Source organism: Phoenix dactylifera, chromosome 18 (assembly GCF_009389715.1).
Source record: "Phoenix dactylifera cultivar Barhee BC4 chromosome 18, palm_55x_up_171113_PBpolish2nd_filt_p, whole genome shotgun sequence".
NCBI lineage: Eukaryota > Viridiplantae > Streptophyta > Magnoliopsida > Arecales > Arecaceae > Phoenix > Phoenix dactylifera.
The window spans coordinates 4,384,384-4,399,892 of NC_052409.1; the positions used below are offsets into that span (position 1 = coordinate 4,384,384).

At 36.5% G+C, this 15,509-nt stretch overlaps 2 protein-coding genes across 2 annotated transcripts; one reads left to right on the forward strand and one right to left on the reverse strand.

The window, feature by feature from the left end:
- On the forward strand, positions 1-11,436 carry LOC103698436 (acetyl-coenzyme A carboxylase carboxyl transferase subunit alpha, chloroplastic-like). The gene is given in 17 exon segments (XM_039115655.1): positions 1-53; positions 138-251; positions 253-320; positions 323-357; positions 2,669-2,681; positions 2,684-2,742; positions 4,820-4,927; positions 5,019-5,028; positions 5,031-5,178; positions 5,482-5,555; positions 5,558-5,592; positions 5,728-5,882; positions 7,018-7,069; positions 7,151-7,219; positions 10,025-10,102; positions 10,202-10,265; positions 10,268-11,436. Coding segments are annotated over 17 exon segments (1,803 nt in total). The 3' UTR covers positions 10,936-11,436.
- Positions 11,303-14,905, reverse strand: LOC103698455 (25.3 kDa vesicle transport protein). Its single transcript, XM_039115656.1, is given in 6 exon segments — positions 11,303-11,874; positions 11,977-12,051; positions 12,396-12,539; positions 12,637-12,750; positions 12,753-12,796; positions 14,838-14,905. Coding segments are annotated over 6 exon segments (546 nt in total). The 3' UTR covers positions 11,303-11,773.
- Between the last annotated feature and the right edge of the window lie 604 nt (positions 14,906-15,509).

Here is a 15,509-nt window from a genome sequence, read left to right on the forward strand (position 1 = left end):
ATGAATTCATTGTCCCTCTCACCTGCTGTTTATGGTGAGAGAGCTGCCGTTTTGTATCTGGATCACAGATTGATCGGAAGACTTCCCTAGCTGCTGATCTGCAGAGGAGTCCATTCAGGAATTAATGGAGCTTGAAGCATTTGGACAATTTACGACTACAAATTGGCGCAGGTTTTCTGTTCTTGCAAGGGTCAGAAAGGACAGAAGCATGAGTATCCCTGGCCAGATGATATTGATCCAAATTTGAAAAGTGACAATGAGTTATTTGTCTCACTTCAAGCCTCTAACAGAGAAACCAAAGCCAGTGACCCTTCCTTTCGAGAACCATTAGTTGATTTGGAAAAGAAGCTCATCGATGTGAGTTCCCTTTTTCCTCATGCTATATATTTAATACTTTAAGCATCCTTTACTTTATTGCATGTCATATTGGTTCAAGTTTTGTGCTAATATGCTAACCTAGCTGTTATTAACAGCCCTGATCCTATGCAGTGATACCAATATCCTGTATCTTAAAAGGTTAGAGGATTCGAGTTCAACGAATTATCATCTTTCCATAGGCATGGGCCAAACTTTGTATTGACACGAATGTTAAACTAAGTAAATAATGATATCCTACAAGTACGATGTACTTCGCTAATTCTGCTGAGTGTTTGCACGAGCAAAAATACATAAATCATCAGTATTTAGACTTGTCTAATCATAAGCAATTATCAGGATTAGTATTTTGTATTATCTCAGTCTATCTATACAACGGAATAATTATGCTATATTTTCATTTTCATGAAAAAGGGTATATCAATCATGCATTTTTTTTAAGATTCTTTTGTTATTTCCATGGAAGATGATTGTTTATTTGCAAAATGAAGGAAAAGCTAGTGCTTTAGCATAAAATGCTCAAACAAAACCAAGTGATTGACTTACACAACAAACTTGTGAACCTACCTTATGTAATTGATATATTATGAGGTTAGAGCGGTTCCCTTTGTTGACAATACTTTTTAAGATGTAAAAAGCATGCTTAGGACCAAACTAATGAGATTAGCAGATGTGGAGTTAGGGAACTAATGCATTGTCAATTCATAGGCGCCATTAGGTCAAAACAAGAAACACATAAAACAAGCTGACCATGTGATCTAATTAGTAAGAAACTCCATCAAACTTCAACTAAAATCTTTTAAAGAATATTTGAAAAATAGAAAAATTAGCAAAAATAGGGTTTAGTCCTTTTTTTCCACTAATGAATAATAAAAAAAAATGATTTACAAAATCTCTATGTATACTAGGGAGATCCACGTCTACACAATTTGGCTAGATTCCTCATCTATAAAGGAGGTTATAGCTTTTCGAAATAAATATGAGTGAAAATCATCATGAAAAGCTAAAATCTTACAAGAGTAGATCTTGACTTCTATGTCGACTTTGTCTTCAACCATGTACCTAATTCTTCCCGATTGAAAGATATTCGGTCAAAATCTTCCTTAAAGAAAAATTTATGCTTGATAGACTTGTTTTGGATTCAAATGTGGAATTTATCCTTGATCCCTTGTGTACCGATTCCTATAGGGTGGCATCACATCATAGCGCTTGAAAAATTATCCAATTCAATTGGACTTCGTACAAGAAAGTTAGGGCCTCCTTAGATTTGGTGCGTGATTTGGCAGCTCTTCTAGTAGTGGATCTTGCTCTTGGACGTTGTCCAATCCTTCTCTGCTAGAGTGGTCCACATCGAGTTTGGTGATCCTCCCGGATACCATATCATTCTATTAAATTTCCTTAATATCCAGTTTACAAAAAATACTACTAATCTTACTTCTTTTATAGTAATCAGTATTTATTTATTCCAATTAGTATTTAATCAAGCATTTGTTTCTTCTTCACACATATTCATTAGCCAGGGAAAATGGATATCTTCCAAAACTTGCTTATTCTATGCAAGAGAGCTTGGAAACCCACTCTCTGTGGGCTTGAGATAAGACTATTAAATTTCTGATTTCATTTCCTCCAAGGCACTTCTTTTGGCAGGTTGGTTGTCTAAAATCATGCATCCTTGCTATAAAACTTATGAATAACTCTTGGTAGAATATAAAGCTGAGCTTATGAGCCTCAAGCTTAATCTACATCATTTACATAAGTCACATTAATTTTCTGATCCAATTCCTAATTCTCTACTTCACTGCACTTCTTGTATGCCAAAAATATTACAATAATTAACTATATGGTTCTGGAGACCTGTACAGTATGGTTGATTGTTTAGATAAGAAGTTCACGATATTCTTATTTCTCAAATCTTGCTTCTTAGAAGTGCACCATGGCTATCTTCACAATGTGTTGAATGGAGTGGTCAAAATATGCCAGGTTTTGTCATTCATAGTCTCTTTAGTGATGTAAAGTGGGCATGGCCGGTTCTTCTTTGGTGGGCAAACATTATTCTTTGGTGGCTGTATTGTAGATTGTGGACTTATCAGAACTAAAACTAATAGTTAAAATTGATCCTATGCTTAGTAAGCAATTATAGATGTTCTCTTAAATACTAATAATTATCTAATATTTAATAAGTACAAATTCCCCAGATCACAGAAAAACTACGGCTAGCTACTACTCCTTTTCATGTTTTTCTTCTTAGTTAACGAGTCATTGACTTCCTGTTCTTGCCTCTTCTTTTACACAGGTGCGCAAAATGGCAGAGAAACAGGTTTGGACTTCAGTGATCAAATTAACTTATTGGAAAGCAAGTATCAGCAGGTTTGTTACATACCTTGTACCATAACTGTTGATATTAAATAAACAAAAAGAAATGAACAGAGAGATGGCAGTTAGCAATATTACCATTGTATGAAATCCCAATATTCTTCTCACTATGTTCATTGTTATTTTGGGTATTCATGCTTACATAATGGATGAATCATGACAAATGAGAAATTGGAAGGACAAGAAGAAGTAGAAAACACAATTTGTCATGTTTGTCAATGTTTGTCAATGTTTATTTGTCCAATCACTAATTAATGCAGGGTGCTATGCGGCTACTGCATTTTTTGTGTTATGAGCAAAACTAAAAAGGGGAAGTGGAAGTGGAACCGACATTAAGCAAGAATAAAGAAAAAAGGGTGCATAACAATTAGTTTGGAAATATACATGAATTTCTAACAAATCAGATCATAAAGACTTCTAAACTTGATTGTAAATCTTAGTGGTCTCCTATCTCTGATCACAGCTCTATTACCTAACATGTCCTGCAAATATGTAGGTAACATGGCTTAGTTTGTACTTTCAGGTCATCCTATGACCGAAATTTCACATTTGACAAACATCCTTACAAAATAGAATTTGTAGATCTTGACACAATCTTCTGATCAAGTATTAGATTGTTAAAATCTTACTTTGGGATGATAAGACTGATTCTTTGTGTGCTACCGACCATACTTGATTATGATTGGTTGATCTAATGTACTGTCAGATTCATCCTGCATTGCTATTTTAGTTTGATCTACAAGTTGAAGACCCCAAAATTGTTGGATGAGTGTCTAGGTCGCACCAATAAGCAAAAGAAGTTATTTGTTGGCCATAAAGTTTTCATTTATGAAAGCCTCTTTGTAGTTGCTGAATATGCATAGTGATTTTTCTCTTTAATCAGTTGGAAGAATTATTTTTTAGTTCATTATTTCTTATTCTACATGAAGTTTGGGGATAAAGTTTATGCATTATAAATGAGAATGGTGATATGGTGAAGAGTCTAGAAGCTAGACATCTAGAGGACAGAGGAGAAAGAAATACAAAGGAAAGTGTTCTCTCCCCCTGTTGCAAAAAAGAAGAAGAGAGAAACAGTTTAATATGCTTATGCTCAATAACAACGTAACTACATAGTCTGTGAATAAGCAAATATTCAATAACCAGTTTTTCACAACATCGCATATTATTCATCATCCAAATACCAAATACTTGATAGGTTGTGATTTTTGTTCCCTGCTTGGAGTTTTCTTAAAGATTATCCTTGGAATTTTGATGTTTCTTCTTGTCACATATAGATATGAGCTTGCAATTCAACATTGCAAGTGCAACTACCATTTATCTTGTTATTAGTCAGCTCACGTGGAAAGGAGCGGGCTAGAGTAAATTGTTTCTGACTGCAGTAGAATAAGTAGCTTCAGGGTGATCACGCGAATTCTCTTGATAGATTTTGCAAAGTAAACCAATTGTCACAATATAATTACAAACTGTTTTATCTAGCAGTGTCAACAAAACCAGAGTTACTAGGACCAGAAATACGTCTTGTCAGTGGTCAGGTGCTATAGGTCAAATTTGGGATGAAAGAAATCAGTCTGAGTGCAGTCATTTAGTAATATCTAGGCCCAAACTATTTTCAGGATTTATCATCCCTCATCACTTCTCAGTTCATTTACAGTTTTTTCTGAACTGTTAATGCTAAGCTAATTCTCAATTCACATGCAAGCACTCTCTTTTTTGACAATCATGTGCAGCTGCTTCATTATTTTATTCTAAAGGCAAACAATTGTTTCTGCAATTTATCATAAGCAAATGATTAATTTCTAACTTCTAGCATTTAGTCAAAATTTTTAGTGTTATATTGCATATGTTCTTGTAATCTACTTATTTGCAAGATTCTGTGATTTAAAATTGCAAACTTTTTACTGTTTCATTTCTCAACTCTGCATGGTACTTATTCTTATATGTTCTTGTAATCTACTTATTTGCAAGATTCTGTGATTTTAAAATTGCAAACTTTTTTACTGTTTCATTTCTCAACTCTGCATGGCTTATTCTTAATCCCAGTGAAGCTATTTCTGATTCATAATCTTTGCAGGCCCTGAAAGATCTATACACACATTTAACTCCAATCCAACGCTTAAATATTGCTCGGCATCCCAACAGGCCCACATTCCTTGATCATGTTTTGAACATTACTGATAAGGTATTCTCTCACCTCATGCTTCTATTGTTGCTCTGTCTGTGTTTGTATATTGCTTGCTTGGCACTGATGATTTTTTTTTTTGATTGTGAAGTGGGTTGAGCTCCAGGAGACCGTGCTGGGTATGATGATCCTGCCATTGTCACAGGTATTGGAAGCATAGATGGCAAGAGCTATATGTTTATCGGCCATCAGAAAGGCAGGAACACAAAGGAAAATATTCAGCGCAATTTTGGAATGCCAACTCCACATGGGTAATGAATGAACTTATCAATGATAATTATGCCTTTCTGATAATTAGCGGCTCACTTCTTCACTGCAGAACACTTTTTTTTTTGGCACTTACTGGAGAGAGTTGTTATTAAAATGGCTTGGAGCTTTCCTATCTAGTTTAAGAATTTGGCAGAAAACAGTGCATGAGAGTAATTTTTAGACCATTTAGCTTCAAAATATACGAAATCCTTTATGTTAGGTATTCTCTAAGATAGTTCTCACCTTAATGATTTATTGTATTGAAGAATACAAAGGCCTCATTAAACATGTATGTTGCTATGTAGCTATCGAAAGGCTTTGCGCATGATGAAGTATGCTGATCATCGATTTCCCATCATCACATTTATTGACACACCTGGGCGTATGCTGATCTCAAATCTGAAGAACTTGGTCAGGTATCATTGTTTCTTGTTCTACTACTTCCTTCCCACTAGTGAGGCTATTACTTTCCTGGCACTTTCAAAGTATTTTATCATTGTTTCTCAAAGATGACTCACTGTTGCTTATTTCACTTGATTCAATATATGTAGGGAGAGGCAATAGCCCACAATTTGAGGACTATGTTTGGACTAAAGGTTCCAATTGTCACTGTTGTTATTGGAGAAGGTGGTTCTGGTGGTGCTCTTGCTATTGGCTGTGCAAATAAAATATTCATGTTGCAGAACTCTGTCTTTTATGTTGCCAGGTGATCTAACATTATCATATGCATTGCGCAACAAAGATTCATGTCTAAGTTGATAATGACTTGAGCTTTCGATCACAAGTACTGTATAATACTCTTTTGCTGTGATATGGGATGGTATTGTGGATGCTCATTCACCAAGTATCTCTATTTAGAGCCATCTTTGACGTTATTCCAACTCTATTTAGAGCCATCTTTGATGTTATTCCAAGTTTATCCCTATCTCTCTTTGCAACCTCTATCCATGTCACCTTAGTCTTCCCCTCCTTTTCTTACCACCTTCAACACAAAGTAAAGTATATTTCCTTGCTGGAGCCTCTTCAGATCTTTGAAATACATATCCATACCATCTCAATCAATTTCCATTTCTTTATCCTTAATTTGTACACCTTCTACAGGTCCTCTAATATATTCATTTCTTATTTTATCTTTCTTTTTATCATATATCTATGTTAACATTCTCATTTTTGCTATACTTGTTTATGTACTTTTTTTATTGCCCGGTATTTTGAGCCATAAAATATGGGAGGCCTTACTGTTGTTCTATATATATTTTTAAGTCTTTAAGGTAAGCGTCTATCACATAATATCCTATATGCACCTCTCCACTCCAATAACTCTAATTCTATCGTATTTTTCATCTATCCCTCCATTATTTTATACAATAGATTCTAAGTAAGCAAAATGGTCGCTTTGTAATATCTCATCAATCTTCATTGTATCATATCTTCATTTTCATTCTCACTAAATTTATATTCCATATACTTTGTCTTTGTTCAGCTATTCGTTAAGCCCTTATCCTCAAAAGTGTATTATCAGTTACTATAGGCTTGCATCAAGGATCAATGCTATGCCATATCCTTTTTGCACTAATTTTACAAAGATCATATTAATATGTAATGCTACCCAAAGAATATGGTTATAGGGTTTCTATTTGTTCATCTATGATTCCTTTTTGCTTGATTGTTCATCCATGTTCTCTTAAAAAATAAGTACTCCTTGCAACTCTCCTGTTGTGGACAATGTCACATTAGGACTGCTGGTCCTATGTTAATTATATATATTTTTGATGCATGTCTGCAATGTTTATGTCAATTTCTCACATGATATCTGTATTTGTGTGCTCTGCCGTAAGCAGCCCAGAAGCATGTGCTGCAATACTATGGAAATCCTCTTCAGCAGCTCCTTTGGTACAAGATCTGTGGGATCTCTGTAATTCTGTGATCTTAGGCACTTGCTTTGACATTAACATTTTGCAATCACTTGTCCAGGCAGCTGAAAAGCTAAGGATCACAGCCACTGAACTGTGTAAACTCAAAATTGCTGATGGAATCATTTCGGTGAGTCTTCATAAGTTTCTTAAAATTGACTTCATTCTTCTATCTGAAGCTGTTAACACCAAAAAATACCAGTGAAGATTTATAGCTGGACCATAAAATATCAGTTTTGTGCAAGAGTGATGGTAGAGTTAATTAAAATGAGCTGGTACATTGCATAAAAGGATTGAAGTACCCTCGTTAGCAGGGTATTCACAATCATTTTGAAGGATATGAAAAGAAAGGAAAGGGACCTACAAAAAACTGGATTCAAGTATTGAGATGGATTTTTGGCTCAGTACATGGAAGTTGCTCATATATATATGTACTCACAAATGTAAGTGTATATCTATAAGCCAAGTAGGAGTAGATGGAAAATTAATGGTGCTCCTGGTTATGATTGTAGGTAAATGATTTTTACAGATGCTTTTTGGTCGATTAGGTTAACAAGCATTGATACAACAATAACCAGCATTGATGCAATTATGGATAGATTAGATCAGAGGTGATTGATATATGATTAAATATCTAAATGTTTCAGATTTCAATGAAGTTTCTGAGGTTTTCATCTCTCTTCAAGAAATAGTTGATAACTTTTTCTGCTGATGACCACATATGGAGGAACCTTAGTGTTTCTCCTTAGTCCAACAATGTGATGGCTCAGTTGCCCTTGACCTTTGTTTACTGGTTAATTTCTTGTTACTAGTTTTTGAATATTTTTTTTGCTTTTCCCCAAACCATTCATACTTCAAAGCCCTTTCCCTATCTCTCATGATACTATCCTTTTCTATTTATATTCCACTTCATTTGCTCAAACATAACAAACTTGTAGGCCACAGTTAAATTTCCAGCAACCTGTACCCAGGAAACTCTCCACTGATTAGTAAACTTGCAAGTCCTCTAGGAAACCATTTCTTCTAACCTAAATGCCTGGAATCAACAAATTTATATCTCGTATAAATATTGAAAGTAGAGATGCCTGATGTCCATTATGCTCTAGCTTATATATTCATCTGCCCTACTCTTTGAATCCATGTTTGAGGCCTTTCTTTCATGAAACCTTGAATCTGTTTATTTTTAATCACTTTCATGCACCTGAATCACCCCCCCCACTGCACCACACTACAAGAGAAGAAGAATGAGGAGTTTTGTTGGGGGGGGGGGGGGGGGGATGTCTTAAATTTTATATGGTCTATCTATGAAACTCTATTAGGCTTTGTGTCTCATACAAGATTTGCAATCTCAATACCGGACCGTGTACCGATGTCCGATACTATGTTGGAACAATGCTGGTACGCCCTATATGGAGTCAGTTTGGTGTACCAAAATTTGGTACACACCCATACCAAGTCTCAATACAGTATTGGTACAATAATGCCTGATACGGAGCTGGTACACAGCAGTACGGAAAAAATGGTCTTATGGCATGCCATCTCAATTAGATGAAAGTTAGTTCTGTCTCCTATAGGGCTAGTTATCAGATTACCTTAGAGTTCTTCCATGTTGAGTAGTGTTTGTGTCATTTTGCTTGTAGGCTTGAGCTGACACAATGGTTTTGGACTGGAATTTTTTGTTTGGCTCTAATATCGTGCAAAAAAAAAATCTAAAACATAGAAACCTTTGAAAACTTGCAAAAAAGAGAAGAAAAAAACTTCTTTGCAACTTTATTGCAATAGTGACATGTATTTCCTTGTAAAGCTCCTTAAAAGGTCAAGGGTGTTGTGTGATTGTGTCGAAGTTGATCAAACTGAATTTTAAATAGGAAAATTGAATTTTATATAATCTTATTAATTTTGTCATATGAGGGCGGGCCTTGCACAATGATAAGGTTGCTTCATTGTGATTTGATGTCACGGGCACGAACACAAAAATATCCTCCCTACATGTGGGGTTAAGGTTGTGTACATCTGATCCTCTCCAGATCTTGTAGTTGTAGGAGCCTCGAGCACTGGGTCACATTTTTTTATTAATGTTGTCATATATGGGTGAACTATTGTTAGAATAAGAGAAAAGGTACGAACACCAGGTAGATATGTTGCTTCTGCTTGAAATAAAATAAATCATCTTCTAGCCATTTTTTATATTATTTCCTTGCACCGTGAAGCATTCCTCAAACCAGTAAACCATGATAGTACTAGTAGCACGGGAATATCCAAGAAACCTGCTTGGTGGAAAATTAACTCCATATTATGCATCGTTTCCATAAGTAAAAAGTATAAAAGTGCTACATGACCTATCTTTGAAGCATGTTTACTACCAAATGACCACAAGACTTAGAGTTGTTACCGTATTAGATTTGGAAGTATTAGATTTAGAAGTATTAGCAATTTAGCATCAACTTTCAAATATTGTATGGTCTTAAGTTTGCAATTCCTTTATGTCGAGTACCTAAGCTACGCATTAGAACTCATTGAGACAATGAGACCTGTTACATGACCTCTGGGACATGACAATATGTTCATGTTTCTTTAGGGTTCTATCTGAATTGTTGTTGCTCGAACATCAGAAAGCCAATGCCATGAATATGTTGTGTACCATGTGATCATTCATGATTCATTGGTCAGGGGAGCCTAAAAATGTTACCATTCTTGTTAATATCTATTAATTAGTTGATATGTTGTCCACCTTGATTTGTATCTGCTTTATATAAATTTAATAGCTTTATGGCCACTCTCTTTAGCTGTCTTAAATTATTTCTTTTTTGAAATGCTCTATTAGTCTGTAAAACATATGCTATCCATATTAATTTTAGAAATTTTTGAAAATATTGGAGTTTTAATTTAATATGGACATCTCTGTTTACATGTACAAGTTTTTTATTTCTTTCAGGAACCTCTAGGTGGTGCGCACACTGATCCATCTTCGACTTCCCAACAGATAAAGCTTACGGTCACAAAAGCCATGGAGGTATATCTTGTTTTATTGTTATCCACATGTTAAGTTATCCATCAAGGCCTTCTTGACATGTCCTGCAAAGGTATTGAAATACCTTTTTATTTTATTCAGGAGCTTGGAGAAATGGATATTGATGGTTTACTTAGCCAACGACATCTGAAATTCCGGGCACTTGGGGATTTGTGGAAGGTGAGCCAGTGGATCCTGAGAAGAAATGCAACATGAAGAAGAAGGAATCTGACCTTGCTCAAGTCAGAGCTGACATTGAGACTGGAATTGATAATCTCATGAAGATAGCAAGAGAAGCCAAGGGAAAATCTGCAGCTCCCATCATCTCTAATGAGGCTATAGAAACACTGATGCAAGAAGTAGACAAGGAAATGACAAATGCCTTTATTGCTATGGGCCTGCAAGAGAAACTGGAAGCTCTCAAGATGGAGTTATCCACATCTCCAGGCACAGCTGATCAAACACTTAGCCCAACATTGCAGGAAAGGGTAGACAGTCTGATGCAAGAATTTAAGCATAATTTGTCCCAACCTGGATCTTACATTGGGTTAAAACAGAAGCTTGAGATGTTATCAGAGGCTAGAAGGTGGAACGAGCAGAGGATGAAGGGAGAGAAGCTGAAGAAAGAGATCAATGAAAAACTCCAAAAGCAGGTCAAGGGGAAGATGGAGATTCTAAGAAAGGCATGCGGCAAGGTGGCAAAGGGAGAGACATTGGATGAGAATCAGATCGAGGAGGTGGAGAAGGCCAAGGAAGAGCTGAAGGAGATGCTAAAATCGGTGAACCTGGAGGTGGTGGGATTGGGAAGAAGACAGTGCCGACCCCACCTAACATAGGGGAGATATTAGTAAAGGCAGATGATGTGATAAAGAAAGAAATGAGGCGGTGATAGATAAGGCAGGGTTAAGAGGGAAGATAGATGAAAAAGGCAGAGATAGCGAGTGGTGCAAGTAAAGAAAAGGCGGAGAATTTGCTGAAGGAGATAAGAGAAGGAATCACTGCTATAATGGATACAACGGATCTGAAGAAGAAGGTTGAAAGTACTGTGGGATTGCCAGTGCAGGAAACAGTTGGTGCTGGTAGCTCCAGTGGATGAGTTAGTAAATTCATGCAAAACGCCGAAACCTAATGTTGGTTATGGATATTGTAGAAGTCTTTCCCTAATAGTTTGAGGATTTTCCCCCCTCCATCTTTTATTCTTGATTTTTCTTTATGATGGTAAACTTACTCAAGATTGATTTAGGAATTATGTTGGGCATCTGAAATGTATTGAATGTTTGATGCAGTGGAACAAATAATTTGGTAAATAAAAATTTTGATCTATGTTGATGGATTTAGTCTGGAAGCCTTGGGTTGATATGTTCAATTAATTTCCGTATCTTGTGAATTCAGCCCAAGTTGCTTGGCATTAGTTGATAAGTTTGCCGAGCACACCTGTTGATCTATCTGTTAATGCAATTTGGAAGAAGTATGGACCTCATGGTAAGCACAAGCATAATGTCCTGTTGAGTTATCAGGAGTCAGATTAATCTTCTCATTTGGAATACATTTGATTTCTTTCATTTTTCATTCCAGCATTGAAAATGTATGCTGCTTCATCCATAGTTCTCCATCCTTCTCCTCAGTGTCCCATTGGTCTCCTGAGAGTTCTTCAATCCAGGAGAAAAGATGTCATCAAGCTGTTGACATGTTGTATTCTGTGAGGACAATGCTGGTCCATAAGAGGAGTGCAGTGGCGATGACAAGGATTGTAATGGGTGTCCATTTAAGAGCAACTCCTGCTTGTATCAATGAAAGATAAAAGGTTAAGTTTCCCATTGCCTACAATAGATGCCACAGATTATTGTGACTGCGAGTAGGTTGGATTGAAGTCATACTCACTTCAAGAAGCTTGGAACTCCAGAGTGTGGATTCTTGTTGAAGGATGACTGGAAATGCCCTTGCTTCAGACCCTGTAAAGGACATAGGGAATCAGGGGCCCTTTTCACTGCCATGCATATAAAGCTACCATCTAACTCAAGGTTTGCTGTTTCGACAACAGACCCCGTACGGGTGCCACACTAGTATTGTTGTTATGGTATGATACAAAGTCTTTTCGGCGTAACATTGGTACGTCGTCCGTACCGGATATTGGTATTGAATTGGTATGTATGTATGGTACGTCCGTACCGTTCGGTATGGCATATCATGATCTAGCTTGTCAGGCAACTGTGAGGGTAAGACAGTAATGGCCAGTGTGTACCTGACTATCATATATAAATATCTGAGAATATTAGTCAAATATAAAAGAAACCACCTGAAGTTTGATAGTTGCTAATCACTTTGGAGAATTCTTCTGTAGCTATATCATGAACTTGCCCATCGTCAGAGTTCAGCTTAAATAGATTGGCTTGAGTTCTTGTATCCAAGTATCGCTTTCTTATATTTCCAATCACATAATCTGCAAAGTAATGGAGGGAAAAAAAAAAATTGACATGAAATGCCAGAAAGTCCAACAGATCTGTGGAACATATTAAAAATGCATAACAGGGGATTACCAAATCTTTTGAATGCATATGGCTTTGTGAATGACTGCACAACCTTGACATCAACCTTCTCAAACTCCTTTCGCAGATCCTGAAGATAATGGAATGCCAATTTTCTTGGATACCAGATTCACAGAGTGTGATGTAGCAAACTTCATTTCCTATCAGATAGCTGTAGCCTCACTTATTATAAAAGAAAACAGTAAAAGAGAATCACGAGAACAATGCTTTTGTGTATTCATTATTCTTGTGCTGGTGAATGTTTACTCTTTTTAAATTACATTTTTATGATGGTTGTTTAAAAATCTGTATAATATTATAGTATTACGTTTTAGGCATATATATATATATATATATATGTAGATCGATAGGTATAGATATGTTAATGTGTTTCTGTATACCTACATGAGCGAAGCGCGGATTTTCTTTTTATTCGTTGTTTTCTTTCTGGCAGTAATAAAGCATGGATTTAAGAAGAAGACGCTTACTGAAAAACAATGGTGATCAATGAGAATGGTCATTTTGGACTTTGTCAAAGCTCCTGTTGCAATCTCCTTTAGCACGAGCTCTCCTTTCTGCTATAAAATGATGAGACTTCATTGTCCAGTCAAGTAGGTTGGTGTTTGAGATAAGGCATCCCATCACCCAGCCTACCAACCAAGGCCAGTCTAACCATGTTTCAGAAGCTTTCTTCAAATTCTGAGAAGTTGGGAGGGAATTGTCAATGGTAGAGAGATGAGAAGTTCTCTTACAGGAATGGAAGGAGAAGCTGGTGGTGTAGAAGAGAACAGGAAAGCTTAATATGGAAGGAGGTGGATTGGGGAAGAAGTAATACCTTTTGGTGCCGAAAGAAATCTTAGAAAGTGGAGAAAGCTAGAATATCCAATTGCCGATTTGTCTTTCTTCCTTCAACCTCTTCAAGTTTTTCTTTTAAAAAATCTAGAAGCTTACTTGCTTTTTGCCTTTTTCTTTTTTTTTTGGCTGGGGTTGACAATTTCTTTTCTTGGTATAAGTTTTTTCTCAACGATTCACTCCACAGGAAGCTTGTGCATTGAAATACGTACTATGAGACAGGAATATGAGTTGGATACACTTCATGGAGTGTCAGAGGCACTGTCAAGGGAAAACCTACGCCAGAGGGAGTCTATGCCTCCCCGAATCTCAGCAAAAGATCCCCCATATATGAATCCTAATTTTAAAAGCTGTTGTCATCAATGCTGCAAATTAAATTTTAGATGTTTGACAATATTTAATTTGAGGCTTAGTTGTTTTGGATAAGCTCATGAACTAACTCTGTTTAGTCCTTGAGAAATGTTTAAGATTCTTAGACCCCGATGGACCTCACAACCCGAAATAAGGCAACACGCAGATAAGTAAAATGTAAAAGATTTTGGTAGATGAAGAATCGATGGACTTTGATACCATTTAAGACCTATGTAAAAATCTAAGTATTATTGGCGCTACAAGCGTCCTGCTAAACTTTTCATGTGAGGCTATTATTCCTCAACAAGAAAAAATATAGGACAATGGTTTGTGCATTAAAGGTGTATGCAATATATGTATTCTGAAAGTTACTTGGAATGTGTTAAGCTAAAGTTTAAGAATAAGGCTGGTCATCAACTATTTGCATATTTGGATCATTGTAAAGCAGAATCATCTGCATGGATTTTGAGATTTTGCCTTTCTTAAATATTTTTCTGAATTGCCAAACGGAATGGCTCAGCTAAAGCAAAGACAATATAATAAACTTAGGATGGATTTAAGATCAACACCAGCATGAACCAATTGAAAAGATTTTCCTTACTTGTCATTGGTCCTTGCAAATGGAAGCTAGAAATTAGAAAAAAAAGCAAATGGAAGTTCTAACATGTAATCCTTTTAATAAATCTTTATTATCTTATGAATTTAGGAGTGTTTGTGCAAACAGAGCCGTCTTCTTTTTCCTTGCCTCTTCACCTTATCATGTCCTGCTTTCCCCTTTTTAAGCTTCTCGTGTCCAACCCAAAACACATCACATCCCACTTTTGATCATATATTCTATTACTTGTTCGGTGGAACCACCTAATTAGCACTTTTTTTTTTTGCTAATAAAAAAGGAGAAGGAAGGGACAAATCCATCCCCGCGTAGCAGCTCCCACTGGGCCCCCACCTTGCTAGGAGAATGTTCGATACGGGCAGAAATGACCGTGTGTTGCAGCCGGTTTTACTCATACCCTTCCCACTCGTGGCCCGATTCGGTTACTCCTCTGAGCTCCGGCACGAATACCACGTGTGAGTACATCACACTGGCACCAACGAGGCTACTAGCAGAGTGATACGCCCTTCCAGACCCATGTCCGAGCAGGGAGCATCCGGTCTCCACAATTTAATCGATGCCCGTGCGTTTCGAACTCGGAACCACTTGGTTGGAAGTAAGGCCACGCTCCCACTAGGCTACCATCTCAATAGTTAGCACTGATTTTTCTATTAAGAAAAAAAATAGTAGTGCACTTATGTTGGTTCAACCTAATTAGCACTACTACTGCGTGCCATGTGAAAGAAGTACCTAAAAGTCATCTTAAGAAACTGATAGGCCATTAGATTATTGTTTTTATGAGCAATGCGGTCTATGATTGTTAGGCTTTGTTTAGTCTAAGCTTGCTCGTCCAAAGGTGGATCTATTACATCTCTTATACTTGCATCATAAACATACTTCTCATAGAAATATCTTCTGACATTCAGACGGCAGACATGTCCCTTGCATTGTTTTTCCTCATGTTTTGCTTTTTTCTAAGAAATATTTCCCTAATTTTTGTTTTCCTCATATCATGAATTCATTATCAAATAGCAACTTTGAGAAAATAATTGACATAATATATGCTTCCTTATAAAATTGTTGTTATTGA